Consider the following 27083-nt stretch of genomic DNA (forward strand, 5'->3'; position numbering starts at 1 on the left):
TAAATGTTAAAAAAAGTATTGTATTATTCCATTTTCTTTCATAAATCTTTAAAATAACAATTGCTGAACAAAAATATTATTTTTCCGATAAAATAAAATCAAATTTAGACTTCTCAAAGATCAAATTAAGGTTAATTTTGTCACAATCTAATTTATTACGTTAGTCACACTAAATTCTCTACTCCTTACAATGATAAAGTTCGTATTTACATTTGTATGATGGCGAATAATCAAAGGAAGAAATTTAATATCAGGAGCCATTAAATACTCTTTCTTAAGCTTTTGAAAAGACTGAGCAGTACTTTGTGACAAATGTAAAGTCAAATTTTAAATAAAATAAAAAATTCATCAAAAATTAAGATTTTGAGTAATTTAAAAAGTAATATATTTAATATTAAATTTTAAAAAAAAACAGCAGTCTTAAATAGATTTCTTTACAAGATAGATATAATTTTTTAAAAAAACTATTTGTAGCGTTTCCTACTTGGTTTATATTTTTTCACACATCCGTGTACTATTCTCATCAAAACGTGAGTATGAAAAAATGCATTCTAAAGTTGTCAGATATTAGAATGTAAGGCAAATAAAATGACATATCTATATATATATTTCTCTTACACGGCGATAAAAAAAAAGCATCATTACAACTCCCTGAATGGCAACTCTAGAAAATCAACCAATGATTGCCGCTAAAAATGTCACATGCCAAATCTAGTTTAGGTGGCTCAACATATAGCGCTTCTAAAAACGGAAACTGAAATAACCAGAGTGTAAAATAGTATGTGCTTATGCGCATCGTATTTTTTGTTAAATAATTTATTTATTATATATCAGTTTATAGATGGTAACGAGAAGAGTTTTGTGGTTGCTATGGTGACTAATTAGAAGGTAAATTGTTTTTTTGAGTGAGTGTGAGATTTGTTTTTTGGAACTGCGATGCTGTAATTTTATTGTTTAGTTAATAAATCTTCCTTTTATATTAAACGTGATAGTAGTTTCCTTAATTATTTGATTCGAAGTCCTTGGAGTTTTATTTGAGGTCAGTTTATTTTGTATTTTTTGACAAGAGAGAGCATTCTCACCAAACGAGATTTCTTCCGAAATTCAATGTTTTGTTTATGCAGGGTTTTTCCATTGCAATTTCTCTTATTTAAATTTTTAATAGACTTAATTATAGCCAAAATTTTAACCTTTTTAAAGAGATATCAGTTTTAGAAATTTTATCTTAAGATTTTATACTATAGCACATTTCTAATAGGTTTAACGAATTACATGTCATTTATTTGAATTCAAATTTATTTTAATGACTTAGTATTTACTAAAAAGATGTAATTTTTTTTTTAAAAAAAAGTTGTTATATGGATTTGAATGATTGTTTTGAATTCTTAGAATTTTGTGCATTTGCAATGTACCTAAGTTAGTAGCGAGCGAAGCGAGCTTGGTTTGTGAAGCAAACCATATAAGATTGCGTAGCAATTTTTGGGGGTTGGCGAGCGTTAGCGAGCAGGGGGCACAGCCCACTAGTTACATTAAATATCTCTGTACAGCATAAAAACATAATGGTGAAACATAGTTTTCCATTGTTGTCTATGCATTTTTATTGGCCAGAAAATCACATGGTAAGATCCAGTTTTCCTACATTTATTACCATATTATTTTAGTTGTCATCACTGTGAAATTAATAAAATTCACATAAGTATTGTATTCCTACAAATATTTATTTGTCTCGAATTTGACGGTATTTACATGTACTGCTATTATGAAGGTTTTGATTTTAATTGTTTTCGAAATTAAGAGTTTAAAACTAAGAGAATTGTTTTTTTTTATGCTTCATTTATATGAAACGCTACATTTTAAGATATATTTAAATCGGTGTCTAATCTTATTAACCCTTTTTTTAATTATTATATTCTGTGCAAATTACATTATTATAGATACTATTGTCAATCACAGTTAAAAAGATTTGCCAAATTATTCAGATCTTAACGATCAGCTTCATTCATAATAAGATTCCTGTAAAAATAGTATTTAATATATCCGTCCACTTGGTCAACGAAAATGTGAATTTAGGGTTCTGGACTAATTTGCTATAATAATAAACTTTTAATTTTGATTGCTATTTTAAGAAAGTATTACTTAGAAAAATAAATAGAACCCCAAAGAAAATACTTGAACGTCGGTAGAGGAGGGGGGCACAAGCGTGAGCAAACAAAATTCTTTTTAGTATCTATATCTCAATTTATTACGAAAAACTGCTTCATTTTAAGAAACAATAATTATTGCAAAACAATCATCATGAACTGTGGTCTAAATTCTTTGAAGAAAAAAAAATTATGGAATGGTACACAAATATTAGTGAGAGGGATTGTTTGAACCCACACGTTAAGTAAACCAATTAATGCCAGAATTCCTAACTGTAGCAGTTTTAAAAAAAAAAGCCTTAAGGAAAGAAGTACATAATATGACTAATACTTACATTTTGTAATGATTCTAATTTTTAATAAAATAATTATTTTCAGTAACATTAACTTTAGATATTATTAATAAAAATTTTTTATTATTACGTAAAATAATATATACCTACAGTTTGTTTCCGTAAATTTCTCCAGCTATAGTAGGTTCTTTTTTAAACATCAAATTTGTGGCGTAACTACCACTATAAATATTGAATACCAATTCACTAGTATATAAGACATGTTAACTTGATTCTATCTTGAGGTACCTTTTGATAGATGAAGGTTGACATAGTCGATAATTAATTCCCCACATTGGTGACCCGGACGTGATAAGAACATGGCAACATTGATGGATGGTCCACATTAAACAGTTCATTTGCTTAAAAAATGTACTGCTCAAAGAAAAGAAAAAAAATACAGTGAAGTAAATAAAGTTTACCGGTTAATAAACAATATTGAAGAAATAATAATGAGCGAAATGCTATGTAACAAACAAAAAAGAGCGAAATGCTATAAAAAATGAAGAAAATAATAATGCGAGAAATGCTATAAGCAAAAAATGAAGGGGAAAATCTGTATATATAATGAGCAAAATTGATGATAAATAAATAAACAGAATGAATCAACTAGTGGTAACAGTTCGTCGAATTCTATCAGAGATAAAATTCTAGAAGGGGAGTAATGTGGCGTAACTACCACTATAAATATTGAATAACAATTCATTAATATATAAGTCATGTTAACTTAATTCTAGTTTGAGGTACCTTATGATAGATGAAGGTTGCCATAGTCGATAATTAATTCCGCACAAATTCAAATGTATAAAATTAGATAATTTCTATTCATAATTATAATTAGATAATTTTCCTTAATAATCATAAGTGCTCACCTTATTTTTAAATCAACAAAATAAGACAAGCACTTCAAATTGACTGACTCTACGCATAAACTCTCTCCCGTTTAAAATACGATTTGGCAAAATCGCTACCCACTTGCGTTTTGTATTTTACCCCAAAATGCATCTATGCTAAGCACCATCTTTTCCTTGAAACCATGAAGAAATTGAAAAATGGAATCCTATACTAGAAAGAGGCTTACTTTATACTTTGCAAAGTGGATTCAGAACATACTCACAGAACCCATAGAGAAATTTACTTATTTACGTGCTCTCCATCTTTTTATAGAGGGCCATGCAATTATAGTGGTAGATAGGAGAGGGGATCCAAGATTAAGCGGTGCCCCTGTCAGAATCCTGATGGATCAGAGCGTAAAGTGACCGTGACATTATACAACCATTATACTGCTGAGGAGGATGCCCCTGCAGCCTAAAGGATAATAGAGACTGTGTTCTTTGTTCTTTTTTTTTATTTACAGTTGTTTCCGCTGAATTGAATAAGTGTTTCAACTATAAGATTAACTTTAAACTTTAACAATCCAAACGTTTAAAGTGAAAAGATTAACGGGATTTCCGCTACTTTATTAACTAAATTTCTATGTTTTCGATTTGCTTTATGTGATATAAATTCATATTTTTACTGAGAATATAAACGTGCATTATAGGAGGTGTTTAACCCATTTTTATTTAATGTCTTTTTTAAAAGAACTGCCACCTTTTTTCTCAAAAAAGTGAAAAGTGGAAGAAAATATATTTCATTATCTTATTTCTTTTATGTGACACCATAAACTTGGTTATATTTTTATCTATTAGTAACACTATAATTATTATTGATTTTGTTAGGCTGTCTTAGGAAATAATTTGAGTAGCATTAAAAAAATTAGTTATACGTTAAGTATTTATTTGGGTTCATTATGTTTGTGTTAGTGGATTGGGTAATATATATATATATATATATATCAGGGGTCTGTCCAGACATTTTGTGAAAGGTCCGTTTTCGTAAAATTGTGAAAAAATTACTCGTAANGATCTGTGACATAGGCTATAGTATACCCAATTTTTAAGTCAAAATGAGACATTTTTAGAACAACAGAGTTGTTGGTTTTTTATAGATTCGTTTTGGAATTAGTGTTTTCTTATAACCAGTTACGGGTTTTTCTAGTTTGTTTTGCAAGATTATAACTATCCCGTTACTAGTACTTCATATTTGTTACTGTTTGTGTTGTTTGTGAGTAAAATCTGTTTTTTTAATAAAAACAGAATTTTTATTTATATAGCGTGATACGTTACAACACATATATGAAAATTTTACATTATTGAATATTATACATTAAAAAATAGTATATATGTTGTATATATACAGTATAATAGTATATATACAGTGCGCATAAAAATATATCACCCTGAATAACTTTTGTTCTAATGACTGAAATTTCACGAACTGAATGCCAATCATAAGGGCTCAAAGAGCCTTTCTCAAATATGCTCATAAATAAGCGCAGACGATATTTCAAGTTACGATATATATATATATATATATATATATATTACTGAAATTCAATACCCAAAGAACTTTGACGGTATCGTAGACATGTCTTGAAAATAGTTAAAATTGTAATCAAAGTAGAGTGAGCCAAAAAAAAGTTCATCCTGAATAACTTTTGATCCTAATGAATGGATTTTCACGTTCTAGGACTCAAACTTAATGGTTCGATAGGGTCTCCTTGAATGTGCTAGTTATTAGGTGCAGACGATATTTCAAGTTACGAAATCAGACACAAAAACTTACTTACTCTGAATAAACATACCATGTTTCCATCGGATTTGGATTTCTGATCATATCTAGGGGGTAGCCACAATCTGGGAAATTTGGTTCCTATAATTTAATCAGGATTAAGACACTGGGCTGTCAATGTGAAGAGCTGGGGTTCAATCCCCATTGGCGGCTTAAAGTCCGTTCAGCTTCAGATCGATGGGTATCAGCTTGTCTGGGAGGTAAGGGCGGCCTGTGCGCAATGCTGACCACATTGCCAAGATCATGCCATTGGTCGCGAAATTATGGAGCCTTAACCTCCATGGACTCACAACGGGCTGTTGCGGGAATATGTTTTTTATAGTTTAATCAGGGGAGAGCTCCGTTAGTTTGGACCCCGTTATGTTAATTTTACTTTTAGGTATTTCAACATATCTCGAGAACTTTTTAAGCAAATTGAAAAATTTTTCCACAGAATTATGAATTTCGTTTCTCCAATGATAATATCATTGAAAAATGTAAATTTTCGTAAATATTTATTATATTTATTTAATAAAAGTCGAAAAAATTTTGATATATCAGGATTATAATTTTCTTTCTTTTTTTATTTACTTGCATATTGATTCAATGATTTGCATTCTTTCTTCGTTCGTTAAATTCATTCATTAATATACTTTTTAGCCCTCATTCATTCAAAAATTCACGAGCTCATTCATGAGTTTATTCATGTGCCGCTATATTTTAAATAATTTTAAAATACTATTTAGTAAAAAAAAAATTTTTTAAATTTTAAAAAATAAATAAATGACAGCATGACAGTAAAACCACGCTATTCATATCATTACCTTACCTTGTCAAAATAATATCGTTTTTCAAAATAAATAGATAAAATAAAATAATTGCTCTTTTAACCTATTCTAGACCAAGCATAGATATCTTATAAAATGTGGTATTATTTTCGTTGAAATATGCTTAAATTACATTCATTAATAAATTCTTTCATTAATACATTAATCCGTTGGGATTATTTTGATCGTTTTTTAATCTTGAGCTTGGAAGCTCATATTTTTTTACTTTTCCTAAATTGTTTCTAGGTATATCAAAATTTCATGCCTTTCTCTTGATTAGTAAATTACAAGGGTACGGAGTTGAACATTGGCTGTCGTAAGCCCAGATTTGGATCGGCTGTTCAACAACGGTTATAAAATAAAATAAAACTTATGTGACTCAATGCCTGAATTATTTTCAAGGAATCCTTTGTCACTCCTATTGCGAATTTTTGGGTTATTTGAAGAACTAAAAATAAGTATTTTGCTCATAAGCCTAATTGATAAAATTCAGTCTCCAAAATATAAGAAACATGCTTTTTAACATCGCAAGGTAAAGAATAAAACGAATAGATATTTTTTAAAGATCTTTTATAGTCTACGCTAATGCCTGTTAATGATGAAACATTTTAAAACATAATGGTGTGCTAATGTGTATTATTTATATTCGTTATTTTTTTGTTCATTTTTGTATTACTGAAGCTCTTGCGAAAGAATCTGTAATAAAATATTACATTATATTGTCAAATTGTGATAGTGTTAAGGAAAAAAAATTTTTTTAACCTCTAAAAACTCATACATGTTGCATTTTTAACAATATTTATCATTTAAAAAATCATTTACTTTGAGAAAATATCAATTTCTGGCAGTTTTAGGTAAGTCCAAAATCTGGCTGTTCTAGTGTTAAAGCACAAAAAAAAAGAAAAGATTTGTGTGTGAAAAATAGTATTTTAAGTAAGAAATACAATGGCGCCTATATGCACCATTGGCCGAATCAATGGAAAAATCAATTAGATAAACACTAGCTTTTTTATGAAATTTATTTCATAAATATAGCTTGCAATGTAATCTATCATAAAAACATATGATTAATCGTTTCAAATGGAATAAATATACATTTTCAAAAAGTCGAATTTGTCAATATCCGTTTCAAATTAAGGAACTAGCGTAGTTTAAAAAATTCTCAGCAGAAAAGTGTTTACTCCAATAGAAATACTAATATTTTATAGATTTCCTCAGTACCCTTGACAATAACAGAGAAATAAAATTAGTGAAAAATATGCTCACAGTATAAATTTAAAAAAAATATTTATTGGAATGATGCGTTTACGCATTTTTGACCGAAAATAAGTTTAAGTCATTATTAGCTCTCGCCTCATACTATCATATGTTAATAATAAGGTTAAAAACAATTTTCAGAAAAAAAATTACCTGAGAAATGCCAATAAATTTCAAAATACCTTTGAAATTACTAAAATTTTCGTACCTCCGCATAAAGAAAAACTTAAAAAATACTTACGGCGTAATTACCAAAATATATGGCATTTATTGTAAAATGTAACTCCCTATGAAGTTTAAAAATATTCAAGATACTACCCGAATAAATTCGAAAATATTTTCAGAGGTAGTACTTGTTGTAAATTAGCTTCAAGAAGCTGAATTTAATATTCTCTTATCATAATTTTTGCATTGATAAAGCAAGTACATTTACTACTGTTGTTTTTGCTCTGCCAGTCGGAAAAGACATTTTTAGAAAAATAGGTTCTAAGGCGAGCCATTAAAGTTGGTACTTTATAGAACCATAATATGACTCAAAAATGCTGTAACCATCATATAATGTTAATATAAACCTCGATCCCGTTCAAATTGAATCATAATATGTTATAATCAAGTTTAAGCGCAATATATGGCTCAACTTTGCACCATAATAATATTGCAATAAACTTGACAGATATTTTGTTTCAAACGTTTTTTAATTTCTAATATAGGGTAAACTAACCAGTGAAGGAACACTTAAGCTTAGCTTGCCTTTAAACAGTTAATAAACACCCCCTAATCTCAGTACTTCCTTATGCTATGATGCTTAAAATAAATAAAACGTAACTTCAATAACCATATTTTGAATTCCTTTTTTTCACAGTGAGAAAAGTAGAACTATTATGTACAATTAATTGTACTTTAAAAGGATAAATACAAACACTGACCTTATAATTTTGTCATAGAAACAAGGTGCTGAACAGATACTAACAAATTCAAAAAATTTTCCCGAGGACCATATGACCAGACAACCCAATGCATTTTTAGGTGACTTCCTATTGTTAGGTAGTAAACTACTGTTACCAATCAATCTAAGTAAGAACGTTTAAAAGCTTAATTTTAAAAAATATTTATGAAATGTTCTTTCACCAGGGTGTGTTCCTGCACTGGTTGCTTTACCCTACTAGCTTAACTGGTATAAGAATTTATTCAATTCCGTTAAAATTATACTTAGATATTGTGTTTTCGTTTTAAAATTTCAAACATATGGTAAATAATAATTTTGCTTAAGAATTAGTCAAAACTTTTTCCGATAAAATGTTTAAAAGAAGTCAATCAAGATATTTAGGTATTTCAAACTATTTAGAATAAAAATATTATACCGCATTATATCCAAGTACAAAACAATAGAAAGAGTACACAGTGTGTGCATACAGAACACGATTTTCATTCCTTTTCTTTTCCACCTCAAAGCTTCCATCGGAACAGACAACCCTTTCAATTCTCCAAGGATCTATGTAAGGAAAATGGCAACAATAAAAAGAATGGGAAAACTGTATTGCTTTTACGTCTCTTGGTTTTTATGCATTCCCCATCCACGATAAACAATGGCAAAGATGCATTTGTTTATCCCAGTATTCGAAACATATTCATCTTAGCACCATATTGCGTTTGGATCAAAAATGAATTCCCTTAAGCGCCTAGACCTTTTTTGAGTCTAAAACGCAATCTACTTCCTTTTCTTTTTGCACTCTTTTCAAAAGGGACTTTAAAAATAATACACTACATGTGTTTATCGATACATAGCATTCACAGGGTGCGTAGCCAAATTATTCAACAAAAAATAAGCACTCTTTAAGCACTCAAAAAAGATTTTTAAGCACTTTAAAAAAAATATCATAATTAGGCAGGGTTGGAAAGTTTTTGACAATTGACGGTTTTATCATGTTTTAACCGTCATCACAATAAAAACCTTTTGGCATTGTTTTTGACAATTGTCAAAAATCATGAAATTTTGAATCATGTAAAACGAATGGCGTTTTCATACGCTACGGACTTACAATATGGCGAAATAGATTGGGGTTGAATTAATTATGAAAGCATTGAATAGAACAATGTGAACTGTGTCTTTTTGCATAATTCGAAACGAAAATCAACATAGTAAAAGAAAAATATCATTTTGAAAAAGGGAAAATAAAGCACTTTTTAAAAGCACCCTATGAAAAAAGCACCTTTAAGGGCTTTTAAAAAACGAAAATAAGCACCTTTAAGCACTTTTTAAGAACGCTACACGCTAACTCACCCTGATTCAATATAAACCTGTTCTAACATTCGATGTAAATACATTAAATTTTAGTCATATTTATAAACTGTATCTGAATTTTCCAGTTTTAATCAGTTTTCATTTATTAATCGATTTCACATGTTCATTGAAAAGGTTATGTTTAAAAAAAAAAAAAAAAAAGGAAGTGATCGCAGCTTTATGTACCAGTCGATACTATTAAAACTTAGTTCACATATACCATTGTTTTTGTAAGATGTCAAATCTAAATTTTTAAGTCATAAAACTCTTAGAAAAGTGATAGCTAGGATTTTATAAATTTCATTCAAATAATAGAAAAGAAAAACGTAGAAAAAAGTTTGTACCTATTATTCTGTGTAAAATAATAACTAGCATTCAGAAAGTGATGTGGTTCAAAATATATAATATATATGTTACGGTGAAACACCGAAATCTGGAGAATGTCGACATTCACCGGTGAATGTCAGCATTCACGTAGTCGCCTGGTGTATGTCCGAAATATTTGCTAAATGCCCTTATTCCTGACTCTCACCGGTAAATGTCAACAATCACATAGTCGCTTTGGTGAATGTCCGAAATATTTGTTATATCCAATTTTATATTAATTTATTCGTTAATATTATTATATTTATTTGATATATTTATATTTATTCTATATTTTAATACTTACTGACGATAGATTAGAAGAAACATCAGTGTTTGGAGTATCGGGCAAATATATACCGGGCAATGGCACTTGACCTTAAAAAAACATCAGTGTAGGGTATACCGGGCAAATGTATACCGGGCGGTGAAACTTAACCTTAAAAAAACATCAGTGTAGGGTAAAAATATCAAATAAATGTAATTATATCCACGAATAAATTCATATCAAATCGAATGTGATAAATATTTCGGACATTCACCAAAGCATATCTGTGATTACCAACATACACCGGTGAGGGTCCGAATGTACAAGAATGTAATGAAATATTCGATCTTTCACCGACGTATTTGGTGTTTGTCGACATTCACCGGAAAGTCAACAACCACCGATTTCGGTCTTTCGCCGTGACATATATATGGTTCAGCAAAAAGATCTTCATAAAGGCAAATTTCTTCTAATACTTGATCCAGGAGTTCCCTTATCTTCTGGATTGGGTTCAAAATTACAAGGCTACGAAGTAGAATGTTGGTAGTCGTAAACTAGAAATTGGGTCGACTGTTCCAACGCCGGTTATAAAATAAAATAATAAAAAATCTTCATATGTTTTATTAACTTTAAAATATCAATGCTTGAACCAATTTTTCTGAAATGTGTTCAATTCTATACAGAACTAAATTTTCAGAAATAATATATATATATATATAAAACATTTTGAAAGATTATGATCATTATTCATGATTTATTTTGTTATTTGTATTTCTTAACACGTTGAATGCCACGCTAATTTTACATGGCTTGCCTGTCTGGTCAAAATGATTTTTTCAGTACGTATTGCATTAATTTCTTCAAACCATTTTAGTAACGATAATAATATAAAAAAAATTAAAATTTACTCGAATCATGCGTTTCGAATAATCTTGGCTTCGCCGGTCACCAGTGAACCCACGGCATTCAACGTGTTAAATAGTTTATTCTACCTGCAGAAAGCTTAAAATAGTTGAAACTTAGTTACCTTTTGAACAGCGGCAGTCAAAAAAAAAGAAGAAAAAATTGAGCAGATTATGCGCTTTTGTAAATAACGAACATTTTCTATCAGAGAAAAGAATGTTCCATGTTTCTGTTCAAATTATACCCTTTTAGAGAATTGGAACAGACGTGTGCATTTTAACTCTTTTTTATTTGCGCTTATTGCTTTAAGTTTTGCATTATTTATTGCAGCATAAAAATAGCCCTTCCTTTTTTCTTATTGTTTTCCATGTTCATAACCAAATAAAAAAGAATTAACCACATTGTTATCAATATTTTTACATTAGACGGTAATAAATCTTCTGCCAAAGACACTAAAAAAAAAAAGAACATTTGAATAAACTAAAAGTCTAAAAAATAATTAAGATCCAAAAAATTTTAAAAATATTGTAAGTTCATACGAAATAATCTTAATAAAAAATTTAATAGGCGTTAATAATTTTTTCAGCTTTTCATATTTTAACTAATTATCAAAAAAAGCGGCCCCTTAGTTCACTTGTACCTGTTATCCTTTGTTAGAAATATTATTAAATTGATTACTATGCATTAAATAAAATAGGAATTAATATTTCTCGATATACTTCAGGTGCAGTGAATTATCGCGAGTTTTCAGTCAAAAAGTTAAAAAATTTTTGCATTCAAACCAGCTTAAAAGTAAAAAAGGATTTTTATTTTGTTTCTATAGATTAGTTTACATTTTATAATTAACAAATCTTGTAAGGGTTGATATTATAGAGCCACTTTTTTTTAATCATATTATGTTAAAATATATTTGATTCATTTATAAAAAGAAATTCAATAGCTAATCATCTTAAATTAATTTAATTTAAAAATAAAAGTTGTTAGGAAGTATTCTTACAGTTTTATAAAGGATGTAACTAAACACACAAAAAGAATACGAAGCCTAGTTAGGCTTAGACAAAATGCTATTTTTCAAGATTTTGTAATTGAATAAAGTGTACTACCACACAGTATGTTTTGTGATCATTCTATGTATATTAATTTTATTAATGCAACCAGTTTTTTTTTTATAAAAACTTCATAAATCGTGTTTTACACTCTTGAATATTATACTTTTTAAAGAATCTTCAATAAACATTCAGGGAAAAGGGAAGGTACATTTTTCAGGATTTCGCAGCTTCCTGATTTTCTAAATAATTAGTTCGCACTCATTACCATATTTAAGTGTCTCCTCGACCCTTGATTAACTTATTCATGATTACTGTCTTAGTGGCGATTTTCAATATCAATACTGAAAAAGGAAAAGAATTTTGTTGTCGTAAAAGTATATTAGCTGTAATCAAAAACCAATTCAGCCCTTCTGACGACAAGAGAACAATTATCAATAGATGCAGTTTTTTCAACCAATGACTTGAAATGCATTTTCGTTCTAGAGAATTCACGAAGAAAAAAAAAAGAGAACATTTAACCAACGGGTAAACAGTGATCTCAATATTGTGATTACAATTTTCTCTCTTTTGCAATAATTCGCCATTACATTCTTCATATAAAAATGTTTTCATTAAAGAATGTAAATAATATGAGGGGGGGGGGAGACTATTTAATGGCATAAACGGGTAATTTATAATGTATACCAAAAAACAGTAGTTTTAAATATTTGTTTTAGAAACGGTGTTAGCTGTTAAATTTTGATGAACTGCTTTGAAAAGACCTTTGTGTTCTTTATTTCAAATTAAAAATATACTTTTTCGTTTTATTAAAAATGTGAATACTAAATTAAGGTTCATGCTGTTTCATAAAATCAATACAAATATCTTAATTTAATTGGGTACCTGCAAGCGACATCACGCTTAGGTGTCGAACCTGATTGGCTGCTGCATTTGTTTATGTCAAGATTCAAGAGCTGTGGCACTTTCCGCCTTACTGTTTGCCCGGGACGGAAAAAAACACTCCTTTTATCTGTAAATTTGACCAAGACATTTCCCTCATAATGTGGGAACTGAAAATTAGACAAAGTAATTTAATATTTTTTTTTGGTGTCAGTCAGCAAATTATCTCACTAAGTATGAAGTGAAAATATGTTGAAATTATTATTTTAGGAAATACAATTTATGTATGTGTCGATCCAATGGGCAATATATCGTAATTCATGAAAACCATTAAAATCAATGTCAAAGAAAATGCACAAAATGCTTGAAACTTTATTTTTGCTTACAATTTTAATTGCACAGACAAGCAATAATAAATAAGTTGACTGCACAAAGACATAAGCAATTATTTCTAAGCCATTGATTTATCACAATATTTAATGAGTTCATGCTTCACCAAAATACGATAAAAATTATTAAAATATTTACAATGACGGTGAATTTTATACAAAGGAAAGTATACAATAATGAGATAAAATATAGTTATTTCCTCAAAAACAAATCTTACACTGAGAAAAAAAACTCCACAAGCATCAGAAACGGTAATCAAAGTGAAAAAAAAAGCAAAAATATGCTTGTTCCCATACAGTGAAAAATCTAATTACCACATTCAATATGACTTAGAAATTAAGCATTACTTATGAAAATAATTCATTTTCTTACAGTCGATATTAGCAAATAAGCAATAAAAACAAATTTTATTTAACAAAAAACTATCAATACATTAATATTGTTTTAGTAACTTTTAAATTGAGCAAAATAAATAAACATACATCAATTGATTTAATTGCTTATTGTGTAGCAATGAATGATACATCACCAAATTAAAAATGAGAGAAATAGTCTTTTGAAAAATTGTAAAATCTAGTAGTACTTACATATTTTGACTCTTAGAAAATCAAAACAATATTCTATAGAAATGTATCAATGGGAAAGATAAGTAGAAAGGAAATAGTTGAGTACAGTGATAAGCAAAATGTCAACTTCTGTTTAATAATAATAATAATAAAAAAATGGATTATAAGCAGTAGTATTTACTACCAATATTTATTTTAAAAATTCAGCTTCATTAGTAGGTATCATATGTAGTTATAACTAAATTTTATCTTTAAAAAAATTAAGTTTGTTCTATTATGGTTTTAAATTTTCAAATTGCATTTGTTTTATAGGTCCTAAACTTCAGGAAAATTAATCAAAACAAATATTCAAATAAATGTTAAACAATGATTTGTACCAACGCTAACTTTTAGAATAACGTACAGCGAACTTTCTAATGCAATACAAAAACAAATTTAAAATAAATGTAATAATGCTTACAGGAAGACAGATTTCACTGACCAGTTTGCTGAACAAACTTTTTTATTATAACTAAACAAAACCTTTTTAAACTAGTATAAAAAAATTTGGTCAAAAATCCATGTTACTTTTAAATTATGAAAAAAAAAATTTTTTTTGTTTTCTTCAAAATATTTAAATTAGACAGCTAGAATATATCTGATCAGATGTAATTAAAACTAAAAAATTCTAGGTAGTGGAATAATTTTTCAGATGAATTACTTTTTGAATTTAATAAAGTAGCAAAATTCTAAAAATTTAATCACCACAAAATCCATTTCTTTCCAGAGTGAAGAATTATATACATAAAAAAAGGGGGGTGCTATTCCAGAATGCTGGGAATTTTCTGAACACATTAATATCTTAAAAAGAGGAGAGATAGTAGTTTTGTTATTAAAGAGCATAATTAAACATTTAATTAAAAATAGAAATATAATTAAAAATTTATTACTATGGATGACATCTAGATTTTTCAAATACAATTATTTTTAATTCTGTTTTTATCTGGCAATAACCGGGAAATTTGCATATGAAGGCACATGCATCCTTGATTACGTCACTTCTATTTTTAATACAGATAACTTTTTAAAATAAGATAATTACTAAAGATTTCATAAAATTTTTTGATACTAGCAATTTAAAAGTTAAATTATTTTTATATGTTATGTGAATAAATTTAAACTATTTTAACTGAAGGGAGAAAACAAAACGACTTCAAAAGATAATTGAGCAGTAAAATGAGACAATACGTCAATGAAGACAGTTCAAACAAGCTTTAAAACAATACAACAAAAGCTCATTTTGTGGCACATTTGGAAAAAAGTAGAATTAGATATTCAATGTTAAATAAAGATAGTCAACTTTAATAAAAGTTCAATACTGAGAAATATTCTTTAAAATTTTCCATAGAAAATATTAGATTCAGATAAAAACTTTTCAACTTTAATAAAAAATTAATGAGAAATATTTTTTAAAACTTTCCATAGAAAATATTTTAGATTCAGATTTCAAGTTATGTACATTTCAATTATCGTTTTAATACTTAAAGCTGTTTTCATAACATTGACTGACAAATAGGAGAGAAAAATAAAAAGGAATATAAAGGACAAATATTGAAAGAGAACCTTATTTTTAAAATCAGCATCTGATACTATTGAGGTATTTTAGAGACAGAAGATTAAGTCAGTTATTAAGTCTGAAACATTTCAGAAGATTAATGCATTGAAGAAGTTTAAACCTTTCTATTTATTTTCTATTTAAATAGAATTATGATGTAATAAAAAGTATACATAAAAATTTTCCATGCATTTTTAAAAGTCAACTTAGCATGTTAAAGTTGATTGAAGAACTTCAGAAAATGCACATGTTTAACAAATAAAATTATGAGCTCTATTAAATTTGGACTCCAGACTAAAAAACGTTGGCATGCATTAAGTAAAAAAAATATTTCTACATTTAAGTAGCAAAGGCAAATATTGTTGAAGAGTGGTAAAAAAAAAGAAAGCAGAACAATGGCCATGTTTAGAACAAAAAGCAACCACTGAGGCTACTATTAATTTTTTTTTTCTATGAATCAATAAATAGTTTGATATTTAAGTAGCAGATGCAAATATTGATAGGGGAAAAAAAGGAGCAACATGGAATGGATGGTGTTTTCAATGTGAACGTGAGAAAAAAAATCTCGAGCTTCTTACCATCGTGACTCGGTAAAAATGGGTGGTAAAGAGCCTGTAGCGCTCTCTAGTAAAGCAAACACCATCCATTATAGCATTTTTTGCTATATTCATTAGACAAAGCAACTGCTGTTGAAACTATGGACTTTTAATTGATACTTTCGTGAATATCATTTACAGGAAATTTTTGTATTGTTATACTAGTTATTTATTTAAACATTACTAACCAAACCATTTCATAATAAAGTATACCTCGTGAAGCAAAATTTAAATAAGTAAAAAAAAAAAGGAAGAAAAAAAGGGGGGTCAAAATTATACATGAATACAACACAGCAAATAATCTAAGGAACAAAAAATTTAATTAGAATATCTAAACCCTAAACCTCAACAGTTAAATAATTGGAATTTTTTTCTTTCCTCGCACTACATTCAGTACAGTGACAATTGCACATTTTATTACAACTTTTTACTGAAATATTTCAATGAATTGAACTGCATTAACATAGAATAATTACTAAGTGCTTTTAGCAAGCTTACACAATAAGATTACTTCTTAACTTCTAAAATTTCCTTTCGAGCAATTATCCATTAACAAATTCTACTGAAACAAGATAAAATAATTTCCTTTCAAAAAATTTTACTGTATTAAACATACTTGTACTTGATCAAGTGTATATACATGTTCATACAAGCTCTAAGCACACTTTCCCTTACGTTTCACACAAATAATATTTGAATTCATAGTTCGATACAAAGGAAACAGTTTATGAAAGCAAATATTACGTTAACATCTGTACAAATACATTTACAGATACATAAAATATTCCAGTATTAGATTCAATTTTAATGAAATTCATGAACAACTGCAATTGTTTCTACACATAGCAATAATAACATGCATACACACATACTCAATCTTCAATTTTAAGCTTAATTCAGTTTTTAAGTGCTTTAATACTTATTTTAATCCAACAATTTTATTTTAGCTATACACTCTTTGCAACTAACAATTTAATTCTTAAACTATATGAGAAATAGACAATCCTCCTTCTTTCCAGAAAATTATGCTTATAGCTTTATTTCGAATGCAATTTACTTTTTTGAGAAACTAGTAATGCAATCTTCAATCTTAATAAGTATTTTTTAAATTCTTGTCAAAATGAAGTAAAAAAAAAAAAATAATCATTATCAATCAGTAGTTAAGATGCTAGTATGAAAAATATCAAAAACAGTTTGATTGCCAGATGAAACTTAATAGTGTGTCAAATACTCATATTTCAATTCCATTCTGAAGTGTTTATTGTTGTCTTATACATCAGTGATTTGTTAGTTTGTAGCATTTTTGCAGCTTAAACATTAAGTTATAACCCCTAATAAATATACTTGTTTTCACAGTTATTATGAAACCCCTGATATAAAAACTTTTTTCGTGTTGTATAAAATTCCCCATTATCTTTAATAATACTATGCTTTGAAAAAAAAAACTTTTTGTTTATTTTATAGTAACAAATATTTATTCAATTAAAAAAATTTAGAAAGTTATAAATGAGTGAGAAAAAAAATTTTTAATAAGCAAAATGAGTATGATACGTGAATACATAAGAATTGAGTATTATAGGGGTAATTGTGAGCCAAACTCAAAAATCCTGAAAAATTTTTGAGTAAAATTATTAATAACGAATTTCAAAAAATTAATATCTTTATAAATTTAAATCATTGATATTTTCAAAATATGAAATTCTAAATAAATTATATACAGCATAACTTAAATGAAAAATTATATATAAGTTTACTTTTATCTCTAATCACATTTATTACTTTGCTAGAAAAAATATTTACAAAGGAAAGAGATGCAAAGTATAAATTATAGTTCAAATATTTTTAAATAAAATATACTAGAATTTTTATTTATAAATGTGATTGATGATTTCTCAAAACTTTTGGACCTTGGATTTCCGGAAACTTTAGGATCGCGGTTAGTGAAAAATCCGGAAATCAGGATTTTTTCTGGAGCACAATCATCTGTGGTATTATTCAAAAGCATTGAAAATTTCAAAATAGTTTAAATATTTATATGATTCAAAAACTGAAAAAGTTTAAATTTGGAAGAAAATTACTACTGTAACAAATGAGGTAAGAATGAATAAAAAGTAAAAACAAGAAAAAGCATTAAATGTAAACTTAGTAGTGAATTTGATTATTAGTAAATAACAAACAAATATACTAATGTCCTTAAATACTACTAAACAGCAGAAGGAGGACTGCCATTTTAATCAACTAACATCAGTTACTACCATACCATACCTTGTTCCTATATTCCTACAAAACATGTTTTTTTTTTTTTTGCATCAATGTAAGGGAAATACACAAAATAAAATCTACAACACATTTGACAATGAGAGAGAACAGGATAAAAGTATGAAAAGTGCTTTAAATCATAAAAATAGTTTATAATAAAACAAGATATACAAAAATATACAACCAAATTTTTTTATTGTAAAAATTATAGTAGTACTAAAAATCATTTTGAGATAGAGCATTCTCACATGCTAGAATTAAAAACTATTATTAATCCTTATCAGGTCTTCTTTTATCATTTTTTTTGGTGGATTCAGATTTTTGATCTTTTTTCACATTTTCTGAGGAGGGTTTGAGTTCTGGTTTGCTATCACTTTTTGCTTTTGAAAGTTTAATTTCAACTGATGAGGTGAACGACTTATTCTTCTCATCCTTCTTTGGCTCGTCAATATTTAAATTAACCTTTTCAACCGTTCCCAATTTTCGCACAGGTACTCTTTTCACATCACCAATGGGATTTGAATGAGAGGTAGCGGAAGTTGACATAGTAGCACTCTTTTCTTTGTATTGAGTTTTTTCAAATGACTGTTTAGATTTTTCAGAAGTGGCTTTTTCCTTTGGAGTTTCAACTTTAGAAGATTGATTACTCACAGAATTTTCAGACTTGACTATCTCAGACGGTTTAGCTTTCGAAGACTCTACTATTGGTTCTTGTTTCTCAGTTGTTTTATTTTCAGTTTTAGTATCTTTGACAGAATTTCTTGATTCAGTTTTAACTGATGGGTTTGGGATATCACATTTCTTTTCAGAAACAAAAGCAGAGCCCTGATTGGTAGGAGGCAATTCATCAATTTCTAAACAGGAATCTAATTCTGGAAGAGATGGTATTGGCTCAGACTCGCTACGACCTCTACTGGTTATGGTAACCAAAGATGGTGATATCCCCTTAGAAGGGACTTCTTCTTCCAACTCCAAAGATAATGAACATTGAGTTATTTCTATGTCTGGAGTTGCTGGTGCTGTTCCTTTTGCATCTGTTGGCTCAGGCAATTTAGTGTCTTTTAAGGATTCTTGATCTGCAGCAAAAAGCTGTTGACTCAACAAAGATTTAAAAGGTTTTTCTCCTCTCTTCCGCAACTGAGAAAATGTTGAACGACTTATTCTTCCCTCAAGTCTAGATTTTGGAGTATTACAAGTATTATCTTTTTCAAAAGAAGTGCTACAGTCTCCATCAATTATATCATTGATACTTTTACTCACACTAGAAACAGTAAATGAAGAAGTAGAAGATCGCTGGGATGTTACACATAATTTACCAGAGCTGCTATGAGACAGATACTGTCCTCGAGGAGATGGAGATGAGGATAAAGCTAGAGGAGAAGCCTGACCAGAAAATGATTCTCGTTTCGCTTTAACTTCTGCTGACTTTGGATGGAGTCTGTCTGGGGAGAGAGCTCTTCTTAAAAGTGGTGAACTTGGTTCAGCGCTTTTCGGTCTCATAAAAGATTTTTTGGCTGATGAGCAGATGGTAGCGGATAAGGGTGATACTGAAGATGATTTGAGATTTTGGAAGTTTGAAGCAATTTGAGGATTGGTAGGATGATGATGAGCAACAGGAAAAGCAAGAGGAGATGGTGATCGCGTAGGAGATGTCGATGTAATGGGTGAGGGTGAAGGAGTACGAGCTAGGGGAGAGAGAGGTATGTGTCCCACAGACTTTCTCCTAGGTGAATGGAATGTTTGTGTGAGTTTGTGCTTCAAACCATGAAGTGAACTTGGACGAGGAAAATGAGGAAGATGAGTTGAGCTTGCTGGTGAGTTAGGAACACTTGAACTAGGGGAGCTGCTTTGAGAAGAATTTCCAGTGGAATGAGGTGAATCAGACTGAGAACATAATCTGGCTGTCGGTGGTGATCTTGGACTTTTTGTTCTAGTAGGAGAAGCAGGCAGGCTGTCAGCTGCTGACAGATTTCGTGTGAAAGACTGAAAACTGCGACTAGGTGTCAGAACAGGTGAGGAACCAGATACTTGGTGAATTTCAGCACTTGCTCTCTTGCTACTCAGGCGTCGAAGTAAAGAGGCTCTACGCTTTTTATCAGAATGACAATCTCGTTTTACTTGAGCTGAGCGGCGTCTACAGGAATACGGCCGTTTAGCCATTTTAATAGCAGATGGATTCCTTTTACGACCACCAGATTTAATGGTCGTACTATCCAACGGAATAGTCCGTATGTTGATACGATCACCTCCAGAGAGAATAAGGTGCAAAACCTGGTGGTGGAGCAAACCTTGAATTGGCTCACCATTTATATGGGTAATAAGATCTCCAGGTCTTAATCCGGATTCAAATGCAGGACTATTACTTTCAACAGCCTAAAATTAGAAAACAAAAAAGATATATAAATTTAGATAAACTTTAGCTTTAAACTACAAAGGGAGGCGAAAATAAATTATCATACCATGATTAAATGATGAACAGTATATACATCTGAGTCACCATAATAAACTCTTATAGCTCTAACAGTAAAACCATATCCTCTGGGCCCTTTGCGAATTATAATTGGAGGTTTCAGTTGGGCAACAAGAGGACTTAATTCTCTGCTTGGCGATGCATCTCTTGAACTTGTGCTCGATCCACCAGGTGAGCCAATGGGTGGAGGGCCAAACTCTTCTAAACAAAAAACAAATATTTACATTACTAAAAATATCAACAAAAAAAAGAAAAAAATTTCTAGAAATAATAGGAATTCACAACTTTATATAAAAAAAAAAATTTTCTCCAAAGGATTAAATATTACAACATTTTGAAATAGTCTTCAATTTTGAATATTTTTAACTTTTGTTTTTGAAAACTTATGACTTAGAAAGAGCCAAGATACTTTTTAACATTAAAACTATTGATCAATATTTTACAATAACCCAACATATTTTTACAGGAAGCAAGAAGGTAAGATTTTACCATATCAAACTGATCCTGCATTTCTCTTTTTCTCATTGCTTTGTCCTATAACTAATAAATTGCATGGATGTTGAAGGCATGTTGAATTGTGGATGAAAAACTCTCATTAACTTTTGGCATACATGTAACTTTTTAATGAAATGCCAGAAAGCAGAGGAGTAACCAATAAAGATGTACATTTAAGAATGGATAATTAGCCATATTGATTGATCGAAAACTAATGGAAAAAAATAAAAATATAAGAACAACATGCCTTCAGTGGTGTAAAACATATCCAATCATGTGAACAAGATTTGGGGGGAAATTCTAGCAAACCTGAGAAAATATTTGGTCAATTTAAAAAATATAAAAAAATTGCTAAAAAAATTTTTATTGAAAAAATAATGTTGCTTTACAAAATTTTCCCCCTAAAACAAAAGACGAAAAAGGAAGTAAAAATAAAATAAATCAATGAAAACCCAAAAATTTTTTTTAAAAAATTAATGCTGATTTTAGCAATCACTTCTTGGTACATTCAATTTCCTTTAATTCCATAGTAAATCCATACAGAATAATTTTGTTCATTTTTTGGCAGCTATTGCTACGAATTACCTCACATTTTTAAAATTTATGTTTTTTTCAAATGTTAATTTTCATACAATATTATTATGGCACTAAAATACAATACAATATTATTACGGCACTTTCGAAATTTAATAAGTGACTTTTTGATGAAACAATTCATTAATTCTTTACAATCAAATTTTTGATATGGTTGATTGACACATGATTTCAAAATTGCAGATATATTTCATACCATGTTATTCTTACATGTGAAACTTTTCGCCACACGTCGTTTCCTTGGAAAATCCCTATGGTGATTGGAGCGTTTTTTAGACTATTATTGCTATTGATTTTCTAATGTGTTTCTTTCTTTTTTTACATAATTTTCTTAATCCTAATATCCTTTATACATTGTTTTCACAATATCCAAACATTGAATCGTAAATTTTACTTACTTATTTTTACTCGCTACATATTTTTACAAGGTTTTTAAAATCCCTTTATTTTAAATACAATACTATTTAAGATAGTGTACGAATCTCAAACCACACATTTATTTTACATGATTTTGTCGCAAATCAGATTTTGATTATTTTCACATTGCTACAGGCTTCAAGATTTTTAAAATTCCATGTTTTTATTTCAAAATGTGAAAATATTGCCCATATTTTATATGTTGATAAGGAAAAATCTATTAGAAACAAAGCATTATTTCTTTTTCCTTCATGCATGTTATTTTTGCATATAAAAAATGATTATTAGTAACAAATATTACTTTTAATAAATGGAAATACTAGTGGGGGGAAAAACACTTTAGTATTAATATAACTGCACATAAAGATGGAAATTTTCCTTTGAAAGCAAAAGTATTAAACCAAAATTTTCAGATTCCTACTTGAAAGTTAAGAAAATACCATTGTGGTATAGGATTTAAGTAATCATACGCGACTGCATATAGTTACATTTCATTTCGTTATCAAACTATACAAATATAAAAACAATATAAAAGTTTTTAAAAGTTAAACACCTTAGACAGAAATTTAATTTGGGCTATCTTTCACAATATAAATCATAAAATTATTCACAAAAAAAAGGTGATAGTTTCATAGTCATACTGGAATCCTAGATTTGAGGACATGTTTTTATAAATAAGGAGGACATTTGTTCTTGAAAAAGAAACAACTACGTGACGTTGCAAGAACATTGGATTTAATTGGATCACCAAAAATGGTGCGTCTTTCATGCTGACATGCTCTATAACAACTCAAATGCGAAAAAAAGAATTTTTGCAATTGTTTTGCTATGGAAGAAAATCATCCGCAAGAAACTATATTTCTTTTTTTTTCTCCACATTTTATTTAAATGAGAATTAGTAATGTTGATATATGTTTGTGCTGAGAACTTGGCATCCATTCAGTGTGCACTTGTATGCAAACAGATTCCTTCTATAGGGATAACGGTTTTTTCTTAGCATGCAACGGAGTAGAGTTTCAGAGAAATTACATGTCTGTGCAATTGGAATGTTCAGTGCAACAGATTATTCCATGAGATTTTAATTTCGCAGAATTGACCTCTAATTCATAAAGCTTTAAAAATTTATTGAAAGAGTCTTTAGACAGACATTTCCACGGTGAAAAATATGTAACTAGATTTTCATCAGTACTCCATCATATGAAATATCTAATTGTGTATAAAACATCTAAGGTCATTGACAGTAAGTATAAGGAGAAAGGAAGGTTGTCATAGATGATAAAGCATATATTTTAAATAACTTGAGAATGATTCCGTAATATTCTCCTTAACTAAAATTATACTGGTTGACTTCATGACCATTGTTAAATCTTGTAGCTTAATCGAAAATATAGTATTTGGACAAACAAGGAATAAAAAAGATGGAAAAGCAAGTCCTCCTTTAAATATTAAAATACACATTATTTAAAATTTATTTTAATATATTTTTAAATTTCTTATGCCATATAAACTTTCTGTCGAAAAAAAAAAGAACAATATTTTTCAAATGTTAAAAATAACACAAATAACTTCATATGTATATTTGTTTATTTATTAGTTTGAATTCCCAAGTTTATCAGTGGGACCTTAACTTTAGTTTGATATATTATTACTGTTTCAAAGCCTTTTTATTTCCATTACTTTTAACATGTATGCGATTTATTCAAGAATTCTATAGAATCAAAAAAATATATATATATTTTCTTTGTTAAAGAATTATGATCAAGAAATTTTCAACTTTCTTTCTAAAGTTGCTTAAAAAATTAAAAAGTTATTTAACTAAAAAAAAAAAAAACGATTGGGAGAAATAACTTTAAACAAACTGGCATTCTGTAAAAATATTAGACTAAGAATTTTTTGCAGCCCTTCATGAATTTACAGTCTAATGCACTAAGATGGACTAATAGTAATTTTAAAAGTGCTTTGCTCCATTAGAAATATTTATAAAGACAAATAGTCAAAAACTGAAGATTATATTTATGGGAAGAGCAGAAAAGAAAAGAAAAAATTTCAACTCACAGGGTTTTCTCAGAGTTGAGGATGCTATATTAATTTTTTTTTAGAAAAAAAAAATATACCACATACAATTGTATGAAGGAAGATTAATCATAGTTAGATTAAAGAAAAATAATTATATTATTCTTAATGAGATTCTAAATTAGCAACAATATTAGCTATTGAATTATTATCTAAGTATTTTAACTAATTTGGGTAGATTCAAAACTAAAAAGTTCCTACATAAAGCGTACAAAAAAAAGCTAAAATAATAAAATTAAATAAATTAATAAAAATATTGCACATAGAGTACTAAAAATAGAAGCCCTCAAAATAAGTTGAAACTTTTATTTGAAGTGATTTTTTAAGCTGGTATACAAACAAAAATGTGCTCTAACCTAGCTGGACAAAAATTTAAAATATTGGTGATAGATTTAAAAATCAGTTACCTGTAGGAATTATGAGAGAAAGACCAGATACAGATGCTGACTTGATGACAGATCGAGAGTTCTGTTTTGACATAGGTGAAATGGGTGGAATAAAAATGCGGTTGGCAGTGCAAGTAGGTGGATGGCTCTGTGGCGAGACTTTGGCATCAGTTTCTTCAACGGGAGATAACTCTTTATGATCCTCTGTCATTACATCACACTCTGTACTGATAGAAAATCTGGGGAGGTTATCTTTTGTACCAGGATGAGAAAGTTTGGAAATAGAGAAATGTTTCTCACTCTCCAAGTTGAGCATACTAGTTGACAATGATTTCCCATTTCTGCATTTTCAAAATAGGAAGAAAAAAATATTTTTACAATGTATATCGATAAACTGACAGTTTAAATATCAAAAGTGAAAGTTTGGAGGGAGATACAACTTCAAACTAAATGAACATTAGAAAACAATAATTCAAAGCTAATTTTAAAGTACTAAACTACAATTAACACATTCGCTCTCGCTAAAAATGATATTTCCATCCTCAGAAGCCGGATTACAAAACATTATTTTAATGGTGTAAATGTTCCTTATATTTTACTTGGAAAACCAGAAAAACGAAGAAATATATTATTTTCCTGTTTAGAGAGCGTCCCCCCCCCCCGACGATCTGGAGCGTTAGTGGCACACAGACTCAACCTGTCTTCGTGAGAGCCACTGGCGCTCCAGCGCATTTGATCAATATTCTCAGAAATTACTGGCATATTGCATAAAATAGCAGCTTAAAAGGAATAAATCGGAATATCATTCAAGTACATGTAGTACCATTTATGAAACGATACTGAAAATATTTACAAATATTAAGCACGATATAAAGATATTGGCAGTCACGCACATAAAAAAATTCAAACAAAAGTTTTGAAAACCAACCACAAAAAATAATAAAATAATGCTTCACTATCGTGCTGAAACAACCTCTCCGTTCAACTATCAAAGCCACGCTAAACACAGAGCATATAACCTATGATAGTCGATCGACGCGCTAGCGCGTCGTCAGCATACCAGAAGGTGCCGCTCTGACGCACTAGTGCGTCGGTGGCTGCGAACGTGTTAATGAACAACTCCTAGTTGACAAAACTAATTTCTATGTGAATTTTCCATGTCTCCCATCTTAAATTACGATTAACGAAATCAACAAATATAAAACTATAAGTTTAGAAAATCACGTTGAAATAGCAAATGATTATTAAAAACTATTATACAAAATAAAATATTATAATTCAAGAAAAATATATTTTCAATTATAAGTTATTGGAAATATTTTATGTCATACTTTTATGCAAATGCTTCCCGATCCTTTACTTTTGTATAACAATATTAAGAAGAAATAGTTTAAGCAGATTTAGTCAATTATAATGTAAAAAGAGAAAATCAAAATTTTAATTGCTTTTTTTAAATCTTAATTGAAATGATTGATCGGAATAGGCCACAAAACAGTTGCTGTCAACAGACCTTTTGTAATATATTATACAACATACAACCCAATCAACGTATTAGATATGTAAGTTACAATTAAAGATATATAATAATTTCAAAATTTTATTTTTTACAATTTTTAAAACAATCTTCAAACTAAGCATTTAAAATAATTAATACAAAATTTCAGGGTTAGATTTCAGCAACTGTTCTTTCCTTAAATTTTTTTTTTCATTTTATCTCATACTGAGGAAATAGTAATCTAAATTTCTTCATGTATGCAACTCCGCTACATATATAAAAAGATAATTTAAAATCTAATTCGGTTTTTAAGGCAGTCTCAACTAAAATTTCTAAAACATTCTTCTAAAGTTACGATGAGTCAATTAAATTGAATTAGATTGAAAGTAGAAAAAAAATGGAATGAATTAAATGAAGCAACAGAAGATAATAGGATTAATAATACAGTGTTTTAACTACAGCGCGAGAATCTCAGATATTTTTTTCTTTTCTCGCATTAAAAAATTATTAACGCGAGAAGTTCGCACACTCTATAAATCAATTTCAAAATAACGCATCTCGCGAATTTTGGAAAAAAATTTAGTCTTCCGTCATTTTAAATAAAATATGTCTCACTTTTCTTCCTTGATCTTTCATTATTTTCAACCTTGGTCCTTGTTATCTAGCTTCCCTATTTACCAGTATTGTTCCGAACAGGTGAGAACAGCAGAACACCCCCCATCTCCCAACCACGGAACCCCTTCCAGAACACATTTCTCTGCAATCATGTGTTCACCATAGGTAAGTTTTCTTCATG

The 27083-nt window shown here is 28.9% G+C and overlaps 1 protein-coding gene across 5 annotated transcripts in view; it reads right to left on the reverse strand.

The window, feature by feature from the left end:
• Positions 1-18533: 18533 nt before the first annotated feature.
• LOC107436375 (microtubule-associated serine/threonine (MAST) protein kinase dop) overlaps positions 18534-27083 on the reverse strand; it is a 59712-nt gene continuing 51162 nt past the window's right edge. For all 5 annotated transcript variants that reach the window (XM_071182393.1, XM_016048072.3, XM_016048073.3 and 2 more), the window contains 3 exons: positions 24814-25133; positions 20817-21028; positions 18534-20730 (listed from right to left, as the gene is read on the reverse strand). In XM_071182393.1, coding sequence (XP_071038494.1) covers positions 18628-20730; positions 20817-21028; positions 24814-25133 — 2635 coding nt within the window. In that variant the 3' untranslated portion in view covers positions 18534-18627. The remainder of the gene's footprint in view (positions 20731-20816; positions 21029-24813; positions 25134-27083) is intronic.

The sequence above is a fragment of the Parasteatoda tepidariorum genome, chromosome 6, assembly GCF_043381705.1.
Source record: "Parasteatoda tepidariorum isolate YZ-2023 chromosome 6, CAS_Ptep_4.0, whole genome shotgun sequence".
NCBI lineage: Eukaryota > Metazoa > Arthropoda > Arachnida > Araneae > Theridiidae > Parasteatoda > Parasteatoda tepidariorum.